The 25,938-nt window shown below is 37.6% G+C and overlaps 2 protein-coding genes and 1 long non-coding RNA gene across 3 annotated transcripts in view; all 3 read left to right on the top strand.

Moving 5' to 3' along the window:
• Positions 1-6,361: 6,361 nt before the first annotated feature.
• LOC146455255 (uncharacterized) lies at positions 6,362-23,665 on the top strand. Its single transcript, XM_085094549.1, has 7 exons — positions 6,362-6,376; positions 6,880-6,958; positions 7,236-7,357; positions 11,056-11,109; positions 12,966-13,134; positions 17,567-17,781; positions 23,184-23,665. The coding sequence occupies exons 1-7, from the start codon at positions 6,362-6,364 to the stop codon at positions 23,388-23,390; spliced, it is 861 nt and encodes a 286-aa protein (XP_084950675.1). The 3' UTR covers positions 23,391-23,665.
• Positions 18,619-19,279, top strand: LOC146455256 (uncharacterized). The gene is made up of 2 exons (XR_014859071.1): positions 18,619-18,753; positions 19,146-19,279. It is a non-coding gene; the product is annotated as an uncharacterized LOC146455256 (long non-coding RNA).
• A 1,118-nt stretch (positions 23,666-24,783) lies between the features above and the next one.
• The window catches only part of LOC146455254 (uncharacterized), a 2,006-nt gene continuing 851 nt past the window's right edge, over positions 24,784-25,938 (top strand). The window contains exon 1 of the mRNA XM_085094548.1: positions 24,784-24,909. Coding sequence (XP_084950674.1) covers positions 24,784-24,909 — 126 coding nt within the window. The remainder of the gene's footprint in view (positions 24,910-25,938) is intronic.

Here is a 25,938-nt window from a genome sequence, read left to right as displayed (position 1 = left end):
TTTGCAAGTATTAAAGCTATGACAGTGAAACTTAGAGGATAGATAGTACGTCCAAAGATGTTTTTGAGGTCCGCATTGCCAAGTGATGACGTCACACGATGTGTAGTAAGGTCATAATGCCAATTGGCGGCCATCTTTGAACCGCCATTTTGATTTCTGGATTTTTCCAGAGCTTCAGGAAAGCGTCAAAATTGAACAAAAAGTAACCAAATAATAAAGGAACACTAATGTGACCTAAAAAAATAAAAGTTACGGGAAGAAAAGTGAGTTTTTCTTAATTTTAAAAAGGGCTTTTCTATTTTCTAAAAAAACTGGCGGTCAAAAATTGGTTCCCATGGTAACATCAAATCAATCAACACTAACCGACCACACCTAATTTTTCCCAGATAAATTCCTGAATAAGTTCTGAAGGTTCAGGGCGTTTTCTAAGGCATTAAAAAAGTTAATTAGCTTCAAAGTCGCCGCAGGCACAATCCCCCCACCCCCAATCCCGGTCTAGATAGTTAAAGTAAGCTGAGGTTACCTTCAGAAATGAATCTCTCCTTCTCCGACTCTGAAGAGGATATTTCAGTGTCTGCAAAGTACTCATTATCCTTATCCGAATTATCTTCTGCCATCTGTTCCCTGGATTTTTCAAGAGGGTCTGCAAAGTACAGAAACCACAATAATTGTGTATTGTTACATCATGGCTTTTGTGGCTCTGTCGACTCTATTTCTTTAGTACGTCTATCTGAGGCATCACTCCGCATTTGGTTGGGTGACGAGATTTTTAACTAGAGACTGTTGGAAAGGGCACCTTGTGATAAACAAAAAGGCCACGTTTGAAAGATGAAGTATAGTTAAGTCTGAAAATCTTAAAACCATTTGGAACATGGAAACAGGCTGAGTTTTGCTTATCTTCATACAATCGTTTTCAAAGTTCTTAAATTTACGAAGCCATGGCTCTAAAAAACTTGGACTTTTGACTAATATTAAGCTGCATGATGCGAAAATTTTAAAGGTGTACTCTTGCCCTTTGGAAACAAATAATGTCAGAAGCGAGCAACTTACCAGCTTTTAGATCGCTATCCTCAGCAGCTCTTATAAGCTCAAGCCAGGCAATTTCATTGGACGTTTGGCTTGTCTCGCTCTCTCTAGAAAATCTAAGAAATTCAAGAAAGTAATAAGAGATCTCTTTTCATTTCATTCTGTTTGATCTTGTGCTGTTCTAAACAACTCTTAAGAACCTTAGCCGTAGTTGCTAGGTTAAAAGGTAGGCAAAGCCTTCTGGTTTCAGTTTGCGTATGAATGAGGCAATCAAATTTGCTGGTGCATTTCGCAAGAACGTGAAACCGTTCTAAAAAAACGCTGTGGTATCTGTAACCAGAACTGAACGTGCAAACTGATTCAATTCGCGCTAAAGTATTTGTTTAACCATCTATTAATATGTTAATTTTCAGCTCTAGCCTATTTAAATATCCGCGTTCACAAACTGATTTTTTTCTCTTGATAATGGAGTCAAGATGACTCCGAAACGTCGAGCCTTAAATCTCTCTGTAATTTCTGCATGTCTTTGCTTCAGCAAATCCCTTTTAATTAAAAATATTTCGCTATCGTTATTTTCATTATTATTTCAGAAAAAAATGTTTTCTGTCTTCACTTTCAAAGTTTATCGACTAAATAAATATTCGGACAATAGTTAAATTACGAAAGGGTTCTTCTCTCACTAAGAATCGTTCTGAAGCATAGTAGGAATCGTCTGAACGGTTTAATAACCTTTTAGCTTAGAAGTCTTAAGTTAAGAAAAAGAAGCCTTGATGAAAAAATAGATAGTTTTTCTCAGAAAGCGTATAGCTAACCGTTGCTGTTTTGGTTAAAGATAAAGAGACACAGCTGTCTCTTTTCAGGTGATATAAATCGAGTCATTTCTCTTTGTGTTCATTGTAAAAAAAAAAAAAACGAAAATGGCGACAAGAAGCTAATGTTGTGACAGAAGTTCGTCTTTGCGACGCTACCATTTTCTTCAAAAACCTGTGTTCCAAAACCGTTCAAATTCAGTATTCACCGTGCAGCGATTACTTCTCTTTATCACAAGACCATTCAACACCCGAAATGATACGCATGACTCGTCAAGTCATAGAGGATCATTTTGAGTAAAATAGGATAAATTGGAGGGATCATTACTGAAACTGATACCTTTCAGTTATGGCCTGAAGGTATGCTGCAACCTCATAATGGGCGTTGGCGGTGGCAATTTCTTCTGGCAAAGGAGAATTGTTCTTGTAAGTCTTAAACACAATGCGTCCGGCCGACGAACTAAAGAGCATTCGAATGAAATCCTCTGCACCAATTCGTGCTGCTGTGTAAACCAAACGTCGTAGAAGGTTCACTGAGTTTTGTTGTACTCCATACTTGGACGATTCTAAAAGACAGAAGTGTCAATCATTTGTTAATCTTTTCCCGCTCACAGGTGCAAAGACTGATAAAATACACGTAACACCTCCGAACAACATCTTGCAAACTTAAAATGTAACTATAGACAAGAAACAGAAAAGTATCGCAGTTTTTCGGATGACGGCAAGCTTATTTGTGTTAAGTTGCCTTATGCATCGTTAATGGGGTGGATCGCCAGTCAGTAAATTATAGCGCCGTTAAGGAGCCTGGAACTGTGAGACATTCAAATTTGTGTTTTCTTTACACAATTTACTCGAGTCTTTTAACAATGAAGTTGGTATTGCTCATTTTAATTCGCATGTTCATCAAACTTTTTTAAACAATGAGTTTTTATATTTGGCTTTACTGGACATTTCTTTTATATTTTTTTAAACATATTTATATCCATGAAATCATACGTTGGAAAAGTCCTCTCGGAACGTGTGATAATAAAGTTAACAGTCCTTGTCCATGTCTCTCTTTCAGTCCATGTCAATGCCATTTAATCAGCTACCGCTTTTCGTTTGCGAAATTTTTCAAACTTGTAGTCAAATTCATCATCCTATCGACCTCATCCTTGCAGAACCACTTCCAAAAAGTTTTCAACACTTTTCCAAGGACGTAAAATATGTAATTCCTTACCTATGCATAACAAAGCAGTTTCCTCAACTTTTCACTCTTTTAAACAACTTACGAAATCATTTCTAAGAAATAAGCAAGAAAATGCAACTCATACCTAAAGTTTTGCAATGAATATTTCCGTTAATGACGCCTTTTATGTATCCAATTCATTGTTTAAATTTAAAATGCCTGGGAGGAGACCTTTATAATACTATAAGCTCTTAAATTTCTTCGAGATCTTCTTGCCACTTTTTATATTTATATTTATATTTATATTTATATTTATATTTATATTTATATTTATATTTATATTTATATTTTATATTTACGCCACAAAAACTTCATCAATGTGTTTCCTTTGTAAATCTGTAAAATTTTATCATATTTGTAATCACCCGTTCATGTCTCCCAGTTAATATACTTTTAATGTAATATTTATCAAGTATTGTAAATTTGTTATATGTAACTACTTTAAGTATATAATTTTTAATTTGTTGTGCATTTGTTTTCTTTTGTTTCAACGTAATTTATAAAAATAAAAATAGAAATAAAAAATGAAAAAATGAATGAAATGTTCATGAGTTTGTCTATACTCAACTACCGTCATGCAGACACTTCCGGTGTTTAAACACAGGAGATGAAATCCTGGCATAGATGAAATGCTGAAAATACCTCCGGCGAAACCTCGTACTCCATTGGTCTCGAAAGTATACCAAGATAAGGTCTTTTGTATCAAGAACGCGGAAGTGGGTGGTATTTTGCACATGGAGTGTGCTTTTCATGAAAAATAAACCAAAAAGGTAACAATTAAGATGCAAAAGAGGATGTAACTCACCAGAATTTCCTTTGTCTTGCTTTCTCCGCTTTTCATCACTTTCGTCACTTTCATCACTTTCACACTGTTTGTACAACTTTTTAAATAATTTCCCTTGCAACTTTTTTTTTCGAACAATTTGCTCCAACCACTGTTCTTCCTCGTCAAAGTATGTGAACAGAGTTCTTCCCAGGTAACTATTACTCTGTGTTAGGACTGTTACAACAACGCACCCTGGTCCCGTTCCAGCTGCAGAGGTAATTGTTACAATGTTTAATTTGAGGATAATAATTTTTCAGACACACATATATATTATACTAAATTTCATATTATATATTTTCATATCATACTAAATTTCAAAGCTCGGCCACGGGTAGGCATTACGCTATCCGACAGAAATTGTCCTGTTCATCCAAAAATGTAATTTATCTCGCAACATGCGGTAAGTGTAATTTACAATATGTGGGTTCTACATCAACTGAGTTCAAAATTAGATTCCGCAACCATAAATCGAATATGCTCAACAATAGAAGAACATGTGAATTGGCGGTACATTTTAATAGTTCCCAACATGACATTTCTCAAATAAGGTTTATCATCATTGAGCAAATTATATCCTTCAAAAATCCACTACATTTAGACCAGTTACTGCTTACCAGAGAAGCATATTGGATGACGCAATTATTCACACTTAATCCACATGGCCTTAACAAAAGGCGGGAATTTCGCTCCAAAAATCGTATTAATTATAGCAACTAATTAGATCCTTTCACATGTTCTTGCATTGAAAATGAATTGACACTTGTCCAGCTCCTAAATTTTTTTTATTTATTCATTAGTCCTTTGTAAATAGTTTCAAATGTTATGTGACTCGCCTTTTGCGTTCATGGGCCCCGCTAGAGGATTCTGTTATTTTCATTTTTGCTGGGTTGTTCATGGTCCCTCAGCGGGGAATTTATTACAGTATTGTTTAAGGGCCCCTGCTTTGGGATCATGTTATAGCCTTAATTATGTTTATTCAGAGGCCCCTTGCGGGGAATGTGTTACGTTTGGCTTATTATGTAACTTTTGTCACTCGTTTTTATTCTATGGTTAATTTGTTTGTGATTCAAACCTTTTTGTAGTGCTAATTAAGTTGGTTATATAAGCCTGTACCTCTGATATGCGCAGTCATTGTAAATAGTTTTTAGTTTTTAGTTTTTAACATTATCTGAAGAAGGCTGAAAGCCGAAACGTTATTAAACCAAGTCGGACCGGTAAGAAGTTTACCCCACTGTTTTGCTTAGTATTCGTCTTTAAATTTACGTGGTGGTACTGCATCCTTCGGATCCTTCTGCTGGGAGTACATTGTTTGCGTAAACCTTCATATTCTGCCTATATATATATATATATATATATATATATATATATATATATTGGAGTGCACAGTTGTTCTCTCTGGCACCTTTTGGGTTGAATAAACGTCAAGAATTTCACTCGAAGAAAAGAATAAACTATAATTAGCGTGAAAATAAATAGCAAGTTTGGAGGTCATTCAAATTTAGTTGTTCAAAGGCCCCGGCCACGGATCTTGTTAGCTTTGTTAGCGCAAGGTAATCTCAGGGGCCCCCATCTGGGATTTTATTACAATATTGTTGTTTAAAGGCCCGGTTCGGGGCGCCTGTTGTATCTAGCCGCGGCATGGTTTCAGGAGCTTTGTTTGGGGATTTTGTTATAACTTTCGCTAAAAAATCTTTTTACGCTAGTTCCTAGACATTTCCAGCTGACTCGACGAACTACGAAACGTTTTCTTTTTTCTTATCTTTTTTCTTATCTTATTTGTATTGTATTTTCTCATTAATTGTATTGTTTTTTCGTATTTTGGTACCGCATTGTTATAGTTTTCCACTTAGTAATTACCGATTGTTCATCACTTGTTAATTTTTTGCTATCATGTGTTATCACGCCCTGTTATGTAATCATCTTTGTAATGTTATGTCATCTTTTATACTGTGAGCTTATTTAAGGAAATTTTAACTCATTAATCACTTGCACTGCAACTGATGAAGGTCAACGACCGAAACGTCTTTTTTTATTAAAACTTTTTACCTTTTTAGATTTTTTATTGTATATAGTTTTCTTTGCCCGAAGTTGTCCGTCCTCGTCGTTTTTTGTACCAGTTTTATATATATATATATATATATATAACTGCAGAAAGGATGAGGAACTGGTAAAGTTATTACGTTCATACGCTAAGCAGATTTCTATAAATGCTATGAAAAAAAATTGGAGCTCCGCTTTTAGGCTTGGATAAATATATATATTAGATGACATGTGCTGCTAACAAAATTCTTTCACAACTTGATGTATATCCCGTTCTGCCATCAAGACATTGCCAACGAGAGTCTTTTGGTTACCTACCTCGGGATTTGGGCGTAGCTGTCAAGGGAAACAGTCTTGAGACATATCCAAGCTCTAGACGATAAAACTTCCTCTAGTTAACTTACCTTGGGAAAAGCAGGTCACACTTACAAAATGAATTTTCTCCAGGTAAACTGTCAACAAGTCGAGTTTCCCTTAGTAAAACGTCTGTAGTGCGATCACAGCTATTGCCATGTGCTTTTCGAATTCGTTGGGACAAAGTTAATGCTAATTTGCATGAGTTTTTATATCGTAACATAGTCCCGCATTCTCGGCAGTTTTATCGTGTTTTCTATGTTTTTGTTTCCTTGTTTCTTGTTGTTGTTTTATATTTTTTGGCCTCGAAACTTTTCTTTTCTCCACGCTCCTGTGCTCTTACATTGCGATGAAAAGTGGTTTTGTTCTCTTGAAGTAGCTTTTGTATATCTTACCATCGAAATTAGTTACCCATTAACGGAAGATGCCAATACCGTCAAATTATGGATGCTTGAAATCCTATGCCAGCAACGTTAGGCGTGTTTTGGTTCTGTTAATTTTTTACTTTGATTTTTGAATGCAAAAGAGGAAACATGAGCGATATAAGCGCTCTAAGGCAACCGGTTTGAATGAATTTTGTAAATTTCTCTTTTTAGAAACGCCTTTTGGATGAAAGAGTAAGCACTCTTCAGACTAGGTACAGGCTTAAATACGGCGATTCCTTTCCTCCCGTAGGTAAGTCTTGCCCCGTTGAACAGCGGAAAATCCTTTTCAGTATGAGGAGTAGCCTCGCATGGCTACTCATGTCCCGTTCGTACCTGCTCGCGTGGGTTCTTCTTTTTCTATCCTTTTGTTATTTGATTTTGTAAGCATGTAACTTTGTAGTTCTGTCTTTGTAGCTCAACCCAGTAAAATTACCAAAACAAATATATTCGCTTTTAACAAAAACAGGGGATATTAGAGGTCATGGCAAGAAATTAAAAAATTGATTTACTCTGTTTTAATGTTTTAGATCGATTTGATCAGATGCTTGAGGACACAAATGATACTGAAAACATGGTTAACCAGGTTCTTCACAAAACCGTAAAGATTCAACAAAGCTTGGAGAAAGTTTCCTTACCTACTGACCAAGAGGTACGTTTTAAAATGTTAGATTAACAGGTCTACTTTAGATTTTATCTGTAGATTCTCGTTTTCGTTATTAAAATTTCGCCTTTACCAGAAGTGTATAAGAAGGGGACAAGCATATATCTACCATGTACTGGATTGGCTTAAGAACTTCACGAAAGATTTCTTGGGAAAAATCAGTGGGCGCTTTCCATTCAGTCAAAATTTCCAAGATTTTCGGTCAGAAATCCAATATGGAACGGGAAAAGTTCCGGAAAGAATTTCCGAAAATTTAGGACTACCTTTTGAGCTTACCCTTCTTTCCGGAATAACCGGAATTACCGAATTTTCTGTGTTCCATTCGCGATGAGTGTTGGATTTAGTCTCCCCGGCCGAGCGCGAACGTCACGTGGGCCGCGGCGAAAGAGCCGCAAACAAAATGGCTACGGAAGTGTATCAATCCCGGGTATCAATGTTCCGCTTGTGGTTTTTTGTCTGAGATTTTCGACGTTTTCTGCTTCTCCGGCAGAATCGTAGGCCGCCCAGATGTGTTCCCAGTTGGAATGCGTCCGGTGTGCATGATCTCCTGAGCCAACAACTCGCATGTTTGTCGAGTCATGCGGAAATGACTTTCAAATTCCTCCGACAAATAAGCAGAAATCGTTGCTTCGAAATATCCGTTTACACGATTTAAATTTCTCCGCATAAAAGAGGAAACTGCCGCCAGAAGGATTAAATCGTCTTCGCTGTAGATAACAGAATAGTTTAACTCGGCATCATCTTCCTCTAAAGCCGCGAAAACATTCAAAAAGTCCACCATTTTCAAATAGCCCAGCATCCCCCGTGTGCCTCCTCACGTAATTCACAAGTTTAGGGACCCGTTCCATTTGACCAGCAAAAATTCCGAAATCTTGAACCGGTTTTTTTTGTTGAATGGAAAGCGCCCAATAACACGGCCAACCCAAACAGCAGGGTGAGAAGCGATAGTATGTTTTTAGTCACTGCACGTCCAAGGATTAAGGAACAAATTGTTATCGACATCCCTTCAGACAGCAGTGAAATTTCATATTTTTAATCATTAGTCGGTCAGTATCAATATTCGACCACGGATCCAAGATGGCCGCCACCATTTGTAATTGTGTCATGGATTCAATGCATCCCACTTCCAACCTCAAGGAAACGCTTTGGACGTAATATCTATGTTTCACTTACTATTGTAGTACGTCTACTACCCATGATATTTTATGGTGGTGGGGGGTGGGGTAGATCTTCCTTCAAGCTCCGGAAGACGAGAGAAAGGCGAAGTTTTAAATATCTTTTCTTAAATTAGAGATTTAGATCACCTTTGTTTTTGAGCGGATGTCTAACAAGCTCAACTGAAAAATGAATCTGATTGGTGGTGTTCTCTGTTAAACCTTTCATTTCAAGGAATGCAACAGTAAGTAAAGTGAATTTAGATTTGGTGTAATAGAGTCGCGGATTTCTCATCGAATGCCCATCGTAGCTTACAGTGTTTATCAGCATTCGCGTGAAGGCAATGATTCGGTGGCGGAACCAGGAACCCCACCAGAGAAATCACAAGAGTAAAATTAAATTCTCGAAATAAGATTCTCAGATCTCATGCAACAAACTCCATGATTGAAGCAAATCTCAGCATCATTATATACGGTACATAGTTTTAAAAATATTTTTAAGAAAGTTAATTGTATTGATGAAGCATCAAAAGCGCGATATCCCCGTCAAGGATTTAATTATCGCCTTCAAACAACAACAAACGACACGATAACGGTCATTCACAGATGCCAACAAGGGAAAATGAAAACATTAACAACAAACCAAACTTAAAGGGGAAGTGTCATGGCGTTTTTCACCTCTTTTCTTGAAATGGTGAAATAAGACCTTAACTTAGCTACAAAATAATAGTAGGACAACGAGTGGAAAGAAATCAACTCAATTCTTAAAAGGAGCATCTCTTGATCCGTTTTAGCGCATTTTGGAAACAAAAATGCGAGAACTTGAAAAAAATTAGGCTAACTTTTTTCAAGTTTCAATCGATTCCGACCTACTCTTTCTCTGACCAGAGGCACTAATCGACAGTTTCACTGGAGTGATCATTTATAATAAAACTAGACATTTATTTTCTTGTTTTTGTTGACAGACAAACGTTTTTGGGTTTTCAAATGCCATCATATTCTCGTGATACTTCCCCTTTAATATAATAGGAAAAAAAAAATGCCAGGAAAGCCGCAGTCAGTTAAATAAATTCATTCATTACCGTAAAGTTCCGATGGTGACGACAGTCCGAAAGTAACAACCCCCCGAACTGGTAACGTCCAAACTTTGTGGCTTCTAATAAATCCCGGAAGTAGCGAGTCTCCCAAAAAGTTGCGAGACCAAGTTTTTTTTTAATTACGTTTATACACATACCGAATACCTTTATTGTTTTCCAATCCATAGACCTTTTTCATAAATGGCGGGCGATAAATTATTCCCTTGTTTTCATGAAAATTAGCCCTACTAGCCTCGTCAGCATGTGCAAAATTCAAAAGAATTTTTACTCTGAAATGAGGTTAGTAGGGCTAATTAACATATATTAAAAAGAATAATAAATCGGCCGCCATTTATGAAAAAGGTCTATAGTCAAATTTTTAATGTATAATACTAATATCTTCGTGCATTCACAAATTGATCACGATAAGGCACTTTACAACAAGGAAAAGCGTTAAGCCATCATTCAACCTTGACATCAGTTCACTGATGGCGTAATGTGAAAAATAAACTGGTATAATCTCGTATTAACAACAGGAACGTTTCTTCAAAATAAAAGTTAAAACTTTATATACTGTGGTATAAAACGCATTGGTGTGACATGGACTAAAAGCGCTGAGTTCAGCTTCCCTCTTCTGAGTCAGAGAAGTACTAGATTTCCTCTACATCGACTGATTCATTCATGCGGTAGTCCGGTAAACCTTCAATGCTTATTTTACTGTCACTGCTACTAGAAATGGGAAGAACAAAAGCACATTTCACAAATGAACGGATAACTGTGTATTTCAGCCGACGCCAGATCTCTTGCCATGCCTTGCCCACCCATTTCGTGAAAAGCACACGCAGATCACCAGCGCTTACAACATCGAGTGGTTGAATCTTGCTCGTTGCGCCTGGAGGGTGTAGGCCCCAATGTCCTCTGACACTCTTACGTCAGAATGTTCTTTATTCTGTCTGTCATTTGAGCTCTGTGCCAATCATATTATTTTTTGTTTCGATAAAAAAAAGAGCTCGCGCTAGCTTTTGTTCCCCGAAAATAACGATCCCCAGAAAGCGACGACTCCCCGAAAGTAGCGAACCCAAAGGCTGTAACGAGGGTCGCTACTACCGGAACTTTGCGGTATAAAACCGCCTTTTCTCTTAGTAACACCCCCTGCCAAATGCCAAGAAGGGAAATTGTTCAAAAGACCGACATATCGCGATAACTTCCACTGATATCTTCCCCTGTAAAAAAAAAAATAATAATAATAAATAAATAAAATACGAGTAACTGCCAGCCAACCATACCACTTGACAAACAATTTTTGCTTACAGCGATGATTGCTAGCAATTAACTGAATTCAATTAGCTTTGTTGGTTAACAGGCATGGACTACCCATGGCAGTATTAGAGTCGATGGCTGCTTGTTGTTATGTCATTCACGCACGCCGGCAAATGCTTCCTACGGGTAACATTTTTCGTACGGCGCCAGATACAACACTCCGTTCTCCCCCAAATTTCCACATTTTGAGGTAAGTTAACAGCTAATTAAAGACAGATTAATTGACTCGAGTCTGACGACAGAGAGTCAGCCTTTAATTCTATGAAAGCAGATAGTAAACAAAAATTATTTAAATGTCAATTGTCCTTCTCTTCCCTTATTTTAATTTTTTTTTTATTTTGACATGAAAACAACCACAGTACGTGGATAGTTGCTAACGGGAGCTCGGTCAACTTAAACCTCGCAATCTCGTTTTTTTTTTTTTACTTTTCCTTAGACTACAAAACAGTCAAATTTTTGCGTTGGTCTGTCATGCGAATGCGCGTGGTCATGAGACAAAAGCTAAGGAGCAAGTGTATAAATGGAGAGTGGGCCTTTTTGTGAGCTAAAAAACGAGAAAAAGAGAAAAGAAAGATTAAGAAGATAACTGATTTGCAGACTAATTTTCCCTTGGCCGAGATTTATCTTTATTTCTCGAACTCTGAATAAGTCAATGACCGTCGCAGTCTCTTTTAGAAATATCAGAACATTACTGGTTGACGCATCGAAATCTTAAAATTTTATTCGTAACTTGACTGTAATGTATGGAAACGTCCAGAACTAGATCATCCTTTGGTTTGTCCGGAATATGTTCTTGGTTAGAAGTTTAAATGGTGAGTGAACGAGTAAACATTGTGTTGAGGTTAGTTGCTCAGCAGAAAAGTTGCATTAGACTGGAATGCTTCTTAACATGGCACTGTCTAGGTTGGGCTTAATCCGGGATTACTAGTTGTCTAATTAGTCAAAATTACACAATTCACAATTGTGAACCTTAATTGTCTTCCTGTTAAACCTCCCAAACCCCTCTATCTCTTTAAAAATGAGACAAGGCAGTTGAATGTCATTTATGCGGTAATGTGAATAAATAACCCTTAAGGACGGTGCCTACTATTGTTACTGCGCATACGTTTTGCCCATCTCGAGATAACCAGGTTTCCTATGGGTGGTGCCTGCTAATACAGGAATATTTTTGCGCAGTTTAAAACTATGCAGAGAAAGCAGAACTTAGCAAATGCTTTTGGTATCTCGAAAGAAAATTGGGGGTAACCATGCATTTTTCAGAGATAATTAAGCTTCAATTTAGGAAATAATCCCATACATTGCTTCATATTTTAGCGCTTTTTAGAGATATTATTGCTTAATTATCTCTGAAAAATGCGAGGCTACCCCCAATTTTCGTTTTGGATTCCAATAGGCTTTCCTAAGGTCTGCTTTTCCCGCACAGTCATAAACTGCACAAAAATACTTCGATATTAGTAGGCACCGTCCTTAACTTCGAATTCCTGCATAAAAATACCACTTGCCAAAGTATCTAATTTTAGGCAAAACAATTTTCCAACGAAACTAGATTAAACAGAGACGCTGACATTATTTGAGGCGAATGGCTAGCTGTTGGATGGTTAGAGGGATACTCTAACAGAGAGTGCCGTAGTACTTTCCACTCACTAGTAGCTATAGAGAAGGTAAGACTATATCAAGATATAATAATGGGAGCAGATAGGAAGACTCCCTGTCTAGTGCCAAGGATATCGCCAATTTCTTTAAGTTTAATTTTATAATCTATGTAAACAGACGAGAGGTCCATAAACATCAACAAATCTATTTTGCGACCAATTTGGGTTGCGAGGATCTTACGTAGACAGCTACCTAGTCTATTACATTTTTTGAGATCTTCGGTATTTGTTTTGGAATTAATCTTGGGAAGACCTCTTGGGTATTGCTCTTGGGTAATCTAAGTAATCGGTATTTCACAGCGTAGCAACCTCTGTATGTAGAGGCATAACCGCGAGAAATATTTGAATATTTTTTTCAACCATGGTCAGTAAGATTTGATTTCATTACTTTTAGGTGTTGGTACTAGAAAGTACAGAGGAAAAGAAACTGTCTGTGGGTGTCGTTGGTAAGCCTTACGACAAAAAACTTTCGCCTGGATATAGAGGTACTGTTGGATTTCACACAGATTTAAGAATATTTGACAGCGAACAGCAATCATATTTAGGAGGCCATGAAGCAACAGGTATATATGATACGTAACCTCTTAAACTGATACACTTGGAGGGGTCACTAACCATTGCCTTCCCTCAATAAACTCTAGGATAAATATCTTTTTCAAATAACAAACATTTTCCGTTCTCGGAATTTTCCTCCAGTGCATCAAAATTTGGCACTTATTAATCTCAAAGGATTTGAAATATTCGCAGTTTCATCCAAGTTAATTTAGTTCGCTAATTGCATTGAAGAAGCCAATCACTTGCCCACATGCAAAATAGATTTAGGAAAGTATGTGTGAAGTCTGATCTTCGCATGGCATTTTTTTTCCAGTCGAAATCCGGCTAACAAGGAAATTAGCACAAAATCCATTGTTGACCGAAATTTTTGTCTGGAGATGCAAAGAAGAAGCCACACTTTTTTTCTGGAAGCTAAGCGTTTCTTTTCGTCAACTTATGTAAGGATTTTTCTTCTTTAAAATAGTTATTTTTATTATTGGAGAGCTCGATGTCACCCTGGAAGAACGTAATCCATAACAGCTTTGTTAATTAGTACTACCTTATTATAGGAAATTAACAATGCACTTTATTAACGTGATTTTACAAAATTCGCGTTAATTTAATGTATCTTAATTAATGTTGATGTAAATTTAATGCACGCTATTTTACAACATTGCTATTTTAAAGCACCTTTATTTCATTACAAAACCTTATTAGTTCATGACTCCTCTATTGGCTCTTCAGAGTCACTATCTTTTGAATTGATAGGGTCTAGTAAGGCTTCAAAACCAAATTTTCGGCTTTAAAAAAAAATAGAAATATCCGTGCACTTGTCTTGGAAGGTTTTATTGACGGAAGCCAAAACGCAGTTTGGCATTCAAAAATGTAAAGCGCGAGTTTGCAGAATTATGAAAATCGCAGTAAATAAAGCAAGATGCTTATCGAAAAATTCGCGTTAAATTAATGCATGTAAACCTAACTTTTGAAAAATTTAATTTAGTGTAACGTAAATTTTCTTCGCGTTGTCAACGTGCATTGTTAATTTCCTATAATAAGGTAGTAGTAATCAAAGATTATAGAGTGCGTTCGACACCTTAAATTGAACAAATTTGGCAAAATCGTGCACCCTTTCATGTTTTGTTTCAATTTGAATATTTGTTGTTTTTTTTTCTGTATTTTTTCCTGTATATTGGGATTCCTTTGCTTGCACAAAATGCTTAAAACGGACTTTATGGTAATAGGTTCAATAGGCCTTATCACGGTTTTCGACGAGTAGGCAAACAGGCTCGAAATAACAGTGTTTGTATGGAAATCCGATGTCAAATAATTTTCATAAAACATCGCTTCTGGAAAATTCATGAATTGGAAACTTTTGGCAATAGGAAAAGGATTTTAAGAAAACAATTGGAGGGATGTGGCTGTGTCAGAAAGCGTCCAGTCGTGTTTTGAACTTTCCATACATTTGTCTGTTAGCGAACCAGCCGTGAACTGCTCTAAAAATAGCTCGCGGGAAAAAAATACAGGGAAATGTATGTAAAGTTCAAAACACGACTGGACGCTTTCTGGCACAGCTACATCCCTACAAATTTAATAATTAATCATTAGTGCGGTGATGACCTTTGAGTGTAAGCGGTATTGGGTCACTTAGGAAGCCGTTGAGAATTTAAACGAGTTATAAGACTTTGTATATCTGAAAAACGATTATTAAGGTTTGGTCAGGTAATCTTCGGGTGTTATGGATGGATGGGTGGATGGATGGATGGACGGACGGACGGACGAACGAACGAACGAACGAACGAACGAACGAACGAATAACTGAATGTACGCATGTATACATACACCAATTAATCAAAAATTCAAATAATTTTGTTACGGTAACTAAACGTTTGTGTGAGATTGATTGATTGATTGATTGATTGATTGATTGATTGACTGACTAACTTTTATTTTAATATGGTGGTTTCATATGTTATTATCTAACATTTTTGAAAGATGAAAGCTTTACTATATAATGCTGAGTATGTTAGAATGGTATTCAATTTGCAAAAAGAAGTTAATGTGATATTAATTTTGTTTGGTATTTCTAAGGTTAAATTTACAACGGTTATTTTCAGAGGAGTTTGTGAAGAGGTCACCTCAGTGTCTGGGCACCTTTTAATTAATAGCGACTCTCCCTATATAAGAACCTCGTATTCAATTTTTATCTGAAAAATAGATTTGGCTGATAACTCTACCATTAACTTTTCATGGCAAGTAGGTGACAAATATGAAATACGAAGGAATAAATTGAATTTTCTTGATTAAAATTTTGTGTTCGAAATTTTCACACTACACTACACCACTCTCGCTCTCCCTCTCTGCTTTAAAAAAAAAAAAAACAAATAAATAGCCTCGCTGTCATTTACGTTTTGCATTTATATAGTCTTTCAGTGTATAGTGTATTTTAAACATTCAATAACTTGTATTACCTTTCACACAGCTTTTTCTATAAAGCAGTAGTTTTTCTTTTGCTGATTCATTCATTCATTCATTCATTCATTCATTCATTCATTCATTCATTCATTCATTCATTCATTCATTCATTCATTCATTCATTTATTCATTCATTCATTCAATCATTCGTTCGTTCGTTCGTTCGTTCGTTCGTTCGCTCGTTCGTTCGTTCATTCATTCATTCTCTCTCTCTCCTCTCTCCACCTCCTACGGAATCCGTTTTTTTCGCTCAGTCACATTTTCAGCGCGTTCGCACAGCAAAAAACGCAGAAAATCCCACTGAAACACTTGCTATGCAATCTATCTTCAAGGAATTACATATTTACCCATAACCAAGTTGCCTAGCCCCCACTACCACCCCTTGGAGTCTTATCAGAAACCAAACATGCCATTCGTAAATGTCATTTGTAAATTTTAATTCTCAACTCTTAGTATCAATTTTAGTAGGTAATTTAATTAAGCCAGTTTTTAGCCGCATTTAATATTTGTTTCATTTGTTTTTTTGGAGAATATTCTTTGTATGGAATTTAGTTTCCCCCAATTATTCTCCGGTCATGCATTTTTTATTACTTTTGTAATTTCATTTCTTTTATTTTATTATTGTACATATATTAGCATGGCAAAGCATTATTAAACATTAAACATTAAAGATTATATTGCTTTGTTCCGCACGGGGAATTATTTTTATATTTATGCAGTTCCACAGCTTGTGACATACATCAAGGGCCATCCTCACCAGTTTGCTTCGATAAACAAAACAGGCGACAATTCACAGCTCTAAGTGTTCTAAATGTTAAAATCGATGTGTGATTGCGAGCCAGTTAGCCAATCCACAAACTTAATCTTAACAATAATTAGCTGCACGTACTTGTAACATAATTCCAGCAGCCATGCTTGACTCATGCTTCACTTCATCGAAAACATCAACATTTGCGCTGAACTTCCTTGGTTACTTTATGTCCGGACAAGCATTAATTACTACAAATTAGATACTTTAATTCACCCGCCAGCACATGCAACGACCGAGGCACCACTAAAACCATCCGAAAATAGCTCTTTCGCGCTTTGCGTGCATATGTTTATTTATGTTTTACACTTGTATGTTCGATCTGCCTCTTATTTCATTTTACTGCTTCCGTGGTGGTGTATTACGCGGGGCTGTCAAATAGCACAGAAAACATATCAACGAAAAGAGTTACTCAGATTTCAAAGGTTCGTCTTAACGGAGCTTTGTGTGGGGCAGTAATTTTGGCAACAGGTCTCCTACACCTTTACCAATGCAGATTCGGTAAGAGTAACAATGCTTTATGTTCGCTGCACACAAAAAAGAAATATTTCAAAAACTCATTAATAATTCATAAGCCCATTGACCTATCAAACGGTCAATAAAACATCACGTGGATTGTTTTTAAAACCCCATAAAACCTCCTCCTTATAAGTATGCGGTGTTCAATGTTTTTCTCGTATGTTAATTTCCAACGTTCACAAAAGCATCATTCTTATGAATTCTCTTGACACACAATTTTCCAGGAATGTTTTTGAAGCCGTTAAAAAAAAAAAAAAAAAAAAAAACTCGCAGCAAGTGTGTTATCGAGTCTAAAACTACTCGGCTTAAAATCCCGATAAAACACTGCTGCTCGTGTTTTATACATTACATCAACTTTGTTTGCTGCGTTTGAACTTTGCGCCAATTTCGTTGGACGGAATGACGTGATCAAGAAGCACGCGGGCTACTGAGTGTCATTCAAAATTACGGCGATCAATTTTGATTTTGAAGAGAAATTTCGTATCGATAGGATGTACGTCAGAAGCTGAAAGGCGGTGAAGGTGAATAACTCAACTTACTGTTCACCTTATCCTTTAAAGATGGGCACTCTCGCCCTTGTTTTAGTTCCCTTTTAAACGTTATTATTGGTAGTTTCCCCAGAATGCTTTAAAGATCGTAACTAAGTGTTTCGTCTCACACAGGCGTTGCTAGAGTCCGTCGAGGTGACGTCAATCGATGTACACTCATGTTTGAGCTTGAACACGAGGTGGATGGGAAAGTCCAAGTTCCAGTGTTGTTTTCTGTGAATGGGATCTGTATAGTCCGTGAAGGAGGCCTAACACACATAGAATGCGGACCGACGAAACCACGTTACCCTTACATCGGTTTTGACTGCCAGAATAGCGTGCTTGCCAAGGTAAAAACAACCATGAACGATGTTTGTGAACTACCGAGAAATACAAAAAAATTTCTTTAAGGATAACAAAATTTTATATTGTGACTTAAATTGTGACTTAAAAACAATTTTTTATGCAGGGTTACCTACTTATAAACTGGAAGCAGTCTTTCTTCTGTGGCTTCAACGCTGCTTTACTTCCGTTGTATGGTTATAATTGTTTGTTTTATATATCACTGAAGCCGGGCATTGTTATAGACAGCGTCATGGACATTTTCTGAATTGCTTGTCGAAAATTTGCAAATTTTACCTTAGATCCTATTATTTGGACTATACTTTGCACGCTTCTAGACCACCAGGAGAACACTGTCACTAAAATGAATTCCTAGAAGGTGAGCAGTGAGATTTGTATCAAAAACAAGGTCACCTCCAACCTCGCTTTCAATCCAAGGCCCGGTCACTAAGTACATAACTGTAAAATGGCCTATTATTTAAAGTGCTACTACGATCAAAACTTCATGTCACGTATGAAACAAAAATACGTTCTTTACAGCTTATCCGATGCGGCTGTACCTGTCTTGGTCACTGAAATGAAGTTTGGGCCCCGTAAATTGAAAATATTGAGCCTTGAAAAGTGGTGTTTTCGAGTCCGCCATTATGAATTTATGTTCCAGTGAGCCCGCGGTATGAAAGTGATTGGAGTTGCGATATTTTTTATTCAAACCTATTGTGTTTTTGTCGTGACGTAATACTCTCAAGTCGCTGATCTAGCGAGTACTGTAGTTCTCCTTCTGGCGACGAATTTCAGAGCTGTTTTGACCACAGAAAGCTCTCCTGGATCGTCTTCGCACGATATAGGCAAAGGAAATGAAGAAGTCATGACTCTGCAGAGCTAGTTCCGTCTGAAGAAGAGGCAGCCGAATAAGTTCAGCAGCTAGCGCTTTTGCTACAAGAGAAGGAAGAGCAGACTTTGCTGAGTCGTTCATTTCTCGGGTAAGATATTAGAGATAGAGATTGATATTTAGATGTGTTATTTGCTGTATTAACAAAACAGGCAAGCTTTAAAAGTGTAGTGCCTGAGAATCCGCAACAATTTCTCTTGACTACTAACCAGTTCATTCCCCGGAGGGAGGCTACCGGAGACTCAGTTGAATTGAAATCGAAGTCAAGTTTAGGTTTAGCTTTGCTTTCGAAAGTTTGCCTTGGTGTTAAATTAGAGTGCACAGTTAAGTTTCGGTTCCGAATAAGCTTACTGTTTTTGCGCTTTTTTACCATGGAAAAAGAATATAAACTGTAGTGAAAAGCTCTGTACAATTGCTTGAATTTAAGCTGATTGTTCCCTTGTAATTGATGCTAAGTTTCCTCTTGGTTCAATATTTACCCAGGTGCAAATGTTCAAATTGCTCCCTTGAGCGACTTACCAAGCCTGGAGAGTGCTGGTGCTGCATGGACATCATTGTATCCAGATTTGAATAAGTACAGTGATCAATAAACAAATAAATTTGCACGGCAACAACAATTCGCAATGATTTGTTTTCTTCCCTTGCACCATCATGAACAATGTAAAAATAACAGTCTTTTCTGTGTGCATATATTTTTTTTAAGGTGGCTCACATCAGATTAAACCCCACTGCACTGGATGCTTTAACGCACTGAAGAAATGACTAGCTTTATAGATGAAAATTTATTAAGACATGCTTTCTGGTAACAAGCATCCACCTAGGCAAATGAGGGGAGGAAAAGTAGGAATTTTGTAAATATATATTGAAAACAATATTCTTGGGAGTTAAAGTTTGTGATTCAGGTATTAATTGAAATTTTTTTGCTTATTCTAATGAAGGGTCAAATCAACCTAACAACAAACATCCTTTGTCCTACATGTCTAAGGGCAAACCCCCAAGCAAGTTTTAATGAGTTTGATACACTGTTGCTGTGGTAACAGTTCTTGTTTCTTTCACTTTTGGTGCAGTGAGAGTTGGGCAAATGCATGCTACCAAAATGTAGTAAAGTAGAGACTGTTGTGAGCCACCTTTGATTTTTTTTAAGGTTGTTCTTCTTGATCAGTGTTTATTCTTAGAAAATGTACACTCAATTTCATTTGTACAACAATAAATTTATTGCTGAAACAAGATTCTGGCACTCTTTTTCAAATGAACACAAAAATAAAATTATTAATTTACTGCAGACAATGAACCATAAACCTTATTCCAAAATGGCTACCATATTAATATTGTTTATATTCAAATTATTTTTTTATTTAAAACCACACCAAAAGAGAAACCATTTGAGTTCTGGTTGCTATACATGGCTCAGGAATGTGTGTGCTTCAGCTCCCTATTAGCAGGGAGCAGGGGGGGGGGGGGGGAGGGGAGGTGGAGGGTCATGAAGAAATAAGCAGTGAAAAACAGAGGGTCATAAATTTAAGCTCTTGTGATCATAATTTATAGTATGACAGGAAGAGCGAGTTATATACAAAAGACAAAATAAAATTTGTTAATCCAAGTCATTATTTAACAAAAGCAAGACAAGTATTAAGTATTAAAATATTAATGTAAAGGAAATGTGTAGCATAATGGAGTTATATGATGCCAATGGGCTCTATAGATGATTTGAATTATGTTGGGGCAAAATGGTTCTAGTAAGTAACTTACAGTTTGCCTCCATTCTTGTTTTCTTTTTTCTGGTATTTGAGCTACATTGTACTACCTGTTCAGGGGGAGGGTCATGAAATTTCATTTGCATCGCTATGGAGGGTCACATCATTTTCATTGCTCAATTTAAAATCTCCACCTCACTCCCTCCCTCCCCACTAATTTTTGACCAGTCCCTAAAACAGAAGCCTACGTAATGGAAAGAGTTACAAAGAGGAGGCATGGTGAATGGAGAGAAAACAGTTTTTTTTTATTGATTCTATTTGTCAACTGGTGGCTGATGACAAAAGATCAAGAAAAGCCCTTGAGAAAGGTCAGTGCTCTTCAACTGCTAGCTAAAGAGGAGCACTGGCCTTTTCTTGGCTGTCCACATTTTTCGCGTGTTGTGCTCTGTAAGGCTTGTTTTGGCCTGTATTTAATAGTAAGAGCTGGGTTTTGACGTTGTTGCAACTCAGCGTCTGAAAAATAAATCAAAATTTAAAATACATTACCAGTTGAATCTAATTGTTAAGAAACAACTGAATGTGAGGTTTTCTTAAAACCTTTCTTAAACCAAAAATTCAAACTATTTCTTCAAGAAAACCACTTAAAAGAAAGAAGGAACCCTTTTGTAAACGCCAAAGACCACTTTATCGAAAGCTGAGTGAAAATGGATAATTAAAGTGGTTTTCTTCGCGTTTGTTTGCACAGTTTTTGCCACAAGCTTTTGCACAAGCAAAGTAAACACAAGCTTACTCTTATCGCACTGAGATGTTTTGGAAATGCTTCGGAGGGAAAAGCTAGTTCCGGGAGCTAGTTGCACATATATTATTTACTCGTTCAATCAAAGTTTAGTACTTTAGAAACGCAATATAAAATGTGTATAAAAATTTGTGACTGCTATTTGTATGGGTGCTGAACAAGGTATCGAGGAATCACCAAAGATAAAAACAATATTCACACATTTCGCCCACTTTACATAAGCTTACCTTTTGCCGCTCCTTCCCCTTCGGAGATTTTTTTCAGGTTCACGATCTCCTGATCGCTCACCCTTTTCAAAAGATCCAGGTTTAATTTGTGTTCACTGCCTTGGGTGGAATGCCCGAGTGTCCCTCGAACTAAACCGAGAAAATAGCAAAACGTGCAAGACAACAAACTGGACCCACACATCTCTCGTTCTGTCGGCCGGACTCGCATGCAGCGCAATTCCTGCCGCTCGATTAGAGCAGTTGTTATACCACTGAACAACACAGCTACTTCCCACCATTGAAAGAACGAAACATTTTTCGAAAACGTGTTCGAAACGGTATGAGAATTTAGGCTCGCCTGGTCTTCGAGTTGAGAGTTCGACGTCACTTGTTTTTCCCGGGTGACCCGGCCTCTGTTGTCATTGGACACCATCTGCCTTTGGTAACCAGGCCGCAGAAACATGGCGGTTCAATGGCGGATGAAAATTCGTGGAGTTTGAGCGCATAAAAATCGCACTTTCCTTCATCTTATGAGGATATAACATGGAAATCATGTACTTTAGGACATAAACTACCAATCAACCGCAAATAAAAGGTATTCGACAATTTGATCGTAGTAGCACTTTAAGGGCAACACAAAATGTTCAAAACAATTCATAAGTGTGAATTTTCCTCTTCAAAAATAATTCTAGTCTGTAAGTAAACGTTAACAAAAGGAGAATACAGGAATAATGATGTTTGATTGTGGTCCGAAATATTTGAGCGTTTTGAAATTTGTACTGTTTACAAATAAGGGCTGCGAATGAATTCATCCACATACCCAACACAAAATATTCGACAGTTCGTGATAACTTGACTAACTAAAATTTCTCGCATTGATTGGTTACCAAATTTTTCTTACCCATGGTGCTCCGCGTGCGACCTCCGCTGATAGCCATTTAATCAAAATAATCAAAAATGCATAGAAAACTCGTGAAAATCCGCAGGTAGCTATTGAGTTACTCGAGGTGAGTTGGTGTAAGCAAAAATGTAAACGAAGGAAGAAAATGATTATTAATACAGAAAGAAAACGGTAGAGGCAATCGAGCGTTGAATATTGTTGTTATTGGGTGATCTTTTAATGTGGGACACTTTCCATTTAGCCGAATGTTACGGTTTGAAATTTCGAAAAGATAAAGCAGCGGGGTTGGAACAGGATCAATTGTAAATCAAACCAATTAAGGCCGTTTAAACGGTTTCAGCATTTGCTACAACAGGCGTTCAATACTCCGTTGAACTGAATATGTCGGGCACGTTTGAACAGGCCGTTCAACATTGTTGAAAGTCCAAAAAAATGTTTAAAGCTTATTGAGAGAGTGTTGATCTAATATAAATAAGCTTGAACTTTAGTGTTGATCTAATATAAATAAGCTTGAGCTTGAACCTTTTTTTCAACATCGATTCAACATTTCCTTTATTCCCAAAAATTATGAATAACGTTCAAACCGTTTGCTTCCAACACTTGTCCAACATTTGTCGAGCGAATGTTTGTCAAATGTTGGAGCCATTTAAGCAGGCCTTTACACTCCGAGTTACCTTTTCACCCCTAGAGTTTTCCACATAAGCCGAACTAACATCGGAGAACGAAAAGAAATTTTGCGGAACGATAGGACAACTTCCCGACGTATACCCAAAATTCCTAAATTATATTCGGGAAAATTTGTACTCCATTCGGTTTTAATGGAAAGCGGCTGTAGTTCAAAAGATATCTACCTTATTACTCTCGTCATAGTCATGATCATGATCATGATCATGATCATCATTACCATTATTTTTGTTTTTCCAGATGTGTGCAAAAGAAGATGTGGATTATCAAGATGTGCAGCAAGAAGAAGTGAAATCTGAACTGACCGAGGCAAAATTTGCTGGGGCAAAGTGGGAACTTGAGGAAGTTAAAAGTGAAATTACAGCGATAAGATCTGAGCTTAGTGAGACAAACTCCAAACTTGATGCGGTGTTAGCAAAGTTAGCTCAAAAAGAAACGAGTAAATAAAACCATGGCAAGACAAGCTGACACATGAAACCAACTCGACCCTTCTCGTTTCTACCATAAGAAAATAAAAGTGGCTGGGCGAGGGTTTTGCTTTTCTCTTTCTTTTCTTTTTAAGCCATTCATAAACGCTGGTGTGAGCATAACTAACACCTAATATATAAAGACTTCTTTTTGAATCGTTTTCTTGGTCAATTAAGTGAAAGCGTATGTTAAGGATAGAGCTTTAACAATCTACTAGTAGATAGCAGAGAAAACGAACTGAACCACAACTTTCAGTGCGTAACAAAAAAAAAAAAAAAAAAGAAAAAGAAAAAAGAAAGAAAGAAAGAAAAAGGTCTATAGTATAGTTCTTAAACTGTCGAGAATAACAAAAAGTGTTATCCGGATCTTGTAACAAGTTAGTTTTTTGTGGTTGTTAACGGATCAGTTGTTAATAAAACTGTATGCTGCACAACACCAGTCTCCACTACAAATATAAAATGATTAGTGTTCGTTTAAGGAAGTGTTGGTCGGGGGAATAGGGGTTAGGGGTTGCTCGTCACTATATGTTCTGTCTTGCTCTTTCCCTTAATGTCGGTAACTATAATCTAGTCTTTTTTTTCGTGCTCTGTCTTGCTCTTTGCGGCTCTTCAGTATGCTTTAGTTTTGTCTCTTTGCTCATGCTTTGTCTTACTCTTTCTCAGAATCCGCGACACTGGCTATCTTGTACTGATGTCATAGCCCTACTATCCCCAGTCTCCCGTCTTGGCGGTATTGTACCCACACGGAAGTGAAATTTGACACTTTTAAACGCCTTGAGCGCCGAGAAAAAAATGCTAGAGAATTTCCGCCCGATGTTAAAATTTACTGAAGGGTTGCCCGTGACAAGGAGTAAGATAAGAAATGATTTGTTTTACCAAGTGTAACCGCGCGTATCATTTTATATAGTTAGAATACTCAACTGTCCGAAAATTATGCCCACTGAGAATATTATGTGAAGAAGGTAATAGTGCAAAATAGTATTTTTTCCTGGTGTTCTCTATACGCAGAATACTAGGCCTTTTCACTTTGTTCGTTTGTTTGTTTGTTTGAAACCTCATAAGTGTGCTGTATCACTAAAAGTAGTAAGGAAAGAAGACATGTAATGTCGTAATTGTTATTGTTCCTTTGCTGTGGTTTGTATGTAAACAAAGACGTGAAACTATTCTCATTGCATACATAATTAGCCCGTAGCACGGGAAGATTTAAATCAGTTAAATTCCATCCTGCCGGGCCAACGTGCTGCCGCGCATGATGCCTTGCGGCCCTCGAAATAGCTCGGTTTTAGCCGCTTCCTGGCCAGTTCTACGGAGTTCGGTGAAAGTGGCGTTTAAGTTTCTTCGAGCTGAGCAACCGCCACCAGCTTCGTTTTGCTATGGCTGACCACGAAGAACCGGTTTTGCCTCCGCCGCCTGCTGCTGCGCCAGCAGCCCCGAATCCAGCAGCTCCTGCACCAGTTGTGGAGCTTTTAGACGTTCCCGCTCCTGCGGCTGAACCCGAGGTAAATTTCGTCGTCACGTTGTCAATTTTACTTTGTGTGCGGTAGGTTTCGCCTCTGTAGTAGGTTTCAGTTCCGTGTGTTTGGGTCTTTCTCCTTCCCCAGTTTCTTTATTATTTCGTACCGCTTTTGCATCCTTTAGTTTTTGTCGTCTTGCGGAGTGTAGCCGTTTTCTGCATGTATTTTGTTTTTTGGCTAGTTTGCGTCTCATTGTCTCTTGGTTCATTATCATGTTCCATATCCCTTTTTGTTTGGGGCTGTTTATTTAGTTGTTATGCATGCAATGTTCCTTAGACAAAGGCTTTTTCGCACGTTTGCGGTTTATTTGTTTCATTAGCTTGCTAATTGTGCACCTATGGGAGTTGGCCGCTATCACCTCCTTTCTTTTTCGCGTTGTTTCCGCGCCCCTTTTGTATAGCCGCTCATTTGCTTAGTTAATTGCCTCCTTTTCTGTTAGGTGTTTTTGTTTTTCGGTGTTTCTATTTGTTTTGTTTCAATTATGCGGCGGCCTATTTGGCGTACCCTTTGGGGACTTAAACTGACTGCTGCAAGCATTCAAAATGTCTTGCGGCCCGGGGCGCCGTGGCTTAGTTCTGTGATTAAAATATTTGTTTATCCCATTGTGGCTCGGGGAGCCGTTGCATAGTTCTGCTCGGTATGCGTTTCATGCCAGTGTGGCCAGGAGAGCCCGCGGCCTGTAGAGCTGTATCATAGTTCTATTAGAGTATGACTGTACGGTGGCCTGCGCTACCTGCGGCCGGGAGAGCCGTCATATAATATTTTTAAAATATTAGCTATGCTAGCGTGGCCTTTAGAGCCAGCGGTCTGGAGAGCCGTGACTTTAGGCTACGAGTTTATGCCAGTGTGGCCTAGAGGGCCAGCGGCCTGGAGAGCCGCTTCATGAGCTGTTTAACATGAGTTTAACATGAGTCCGCACCACTTATACTGGTGCGGATGGGAAAGCCAGCGGCCTGGAGAGCCGTAATATAGTTCTCTTTAAGTTCGACTTTCTACTGGCATAGCTGGAGAGCC

The sequence above is a fragment of the Pavona decussata genome, unplaced genomic scaffold, assembly GCF_977016875.1.
Source record: "Pavona decussata unplaced genomic scaffold, jaPavDecu1.1 SCAFFOLD_281, whole genome shotgun sequence".
Lineage (NCBI taxonomy): Eukaryota > Metazoa > Cnidaria > Anthozoa > Scleractinia > Agariciidae > Pavona > Pavona decussata.
Note: the sequence above shows the minus strand (reverse complement) of the source record. Positions and strands in the feature narration are given on the sequence as shown.

Excerpts from the sequence above, each read along its gene's own strand:
- LOC146455255 (XM_085094549.1), top strand. Across the intron at positions 7,358-11,055 it reads CCTTACCTACTGACCAAGAG|TCGTACGGCGCCAGATACAA; the intron begins GTACGTTTTAAA and ends GGGTAACATTTT. Across the intron at positions 17,782-23,183 it reads AGAATAGCGTGCTTGCCAAG|ATGTGTGCAAAAGAAGATGT; the intron begins GTAAAAACAACC and ends TTGTTTTTCCAG.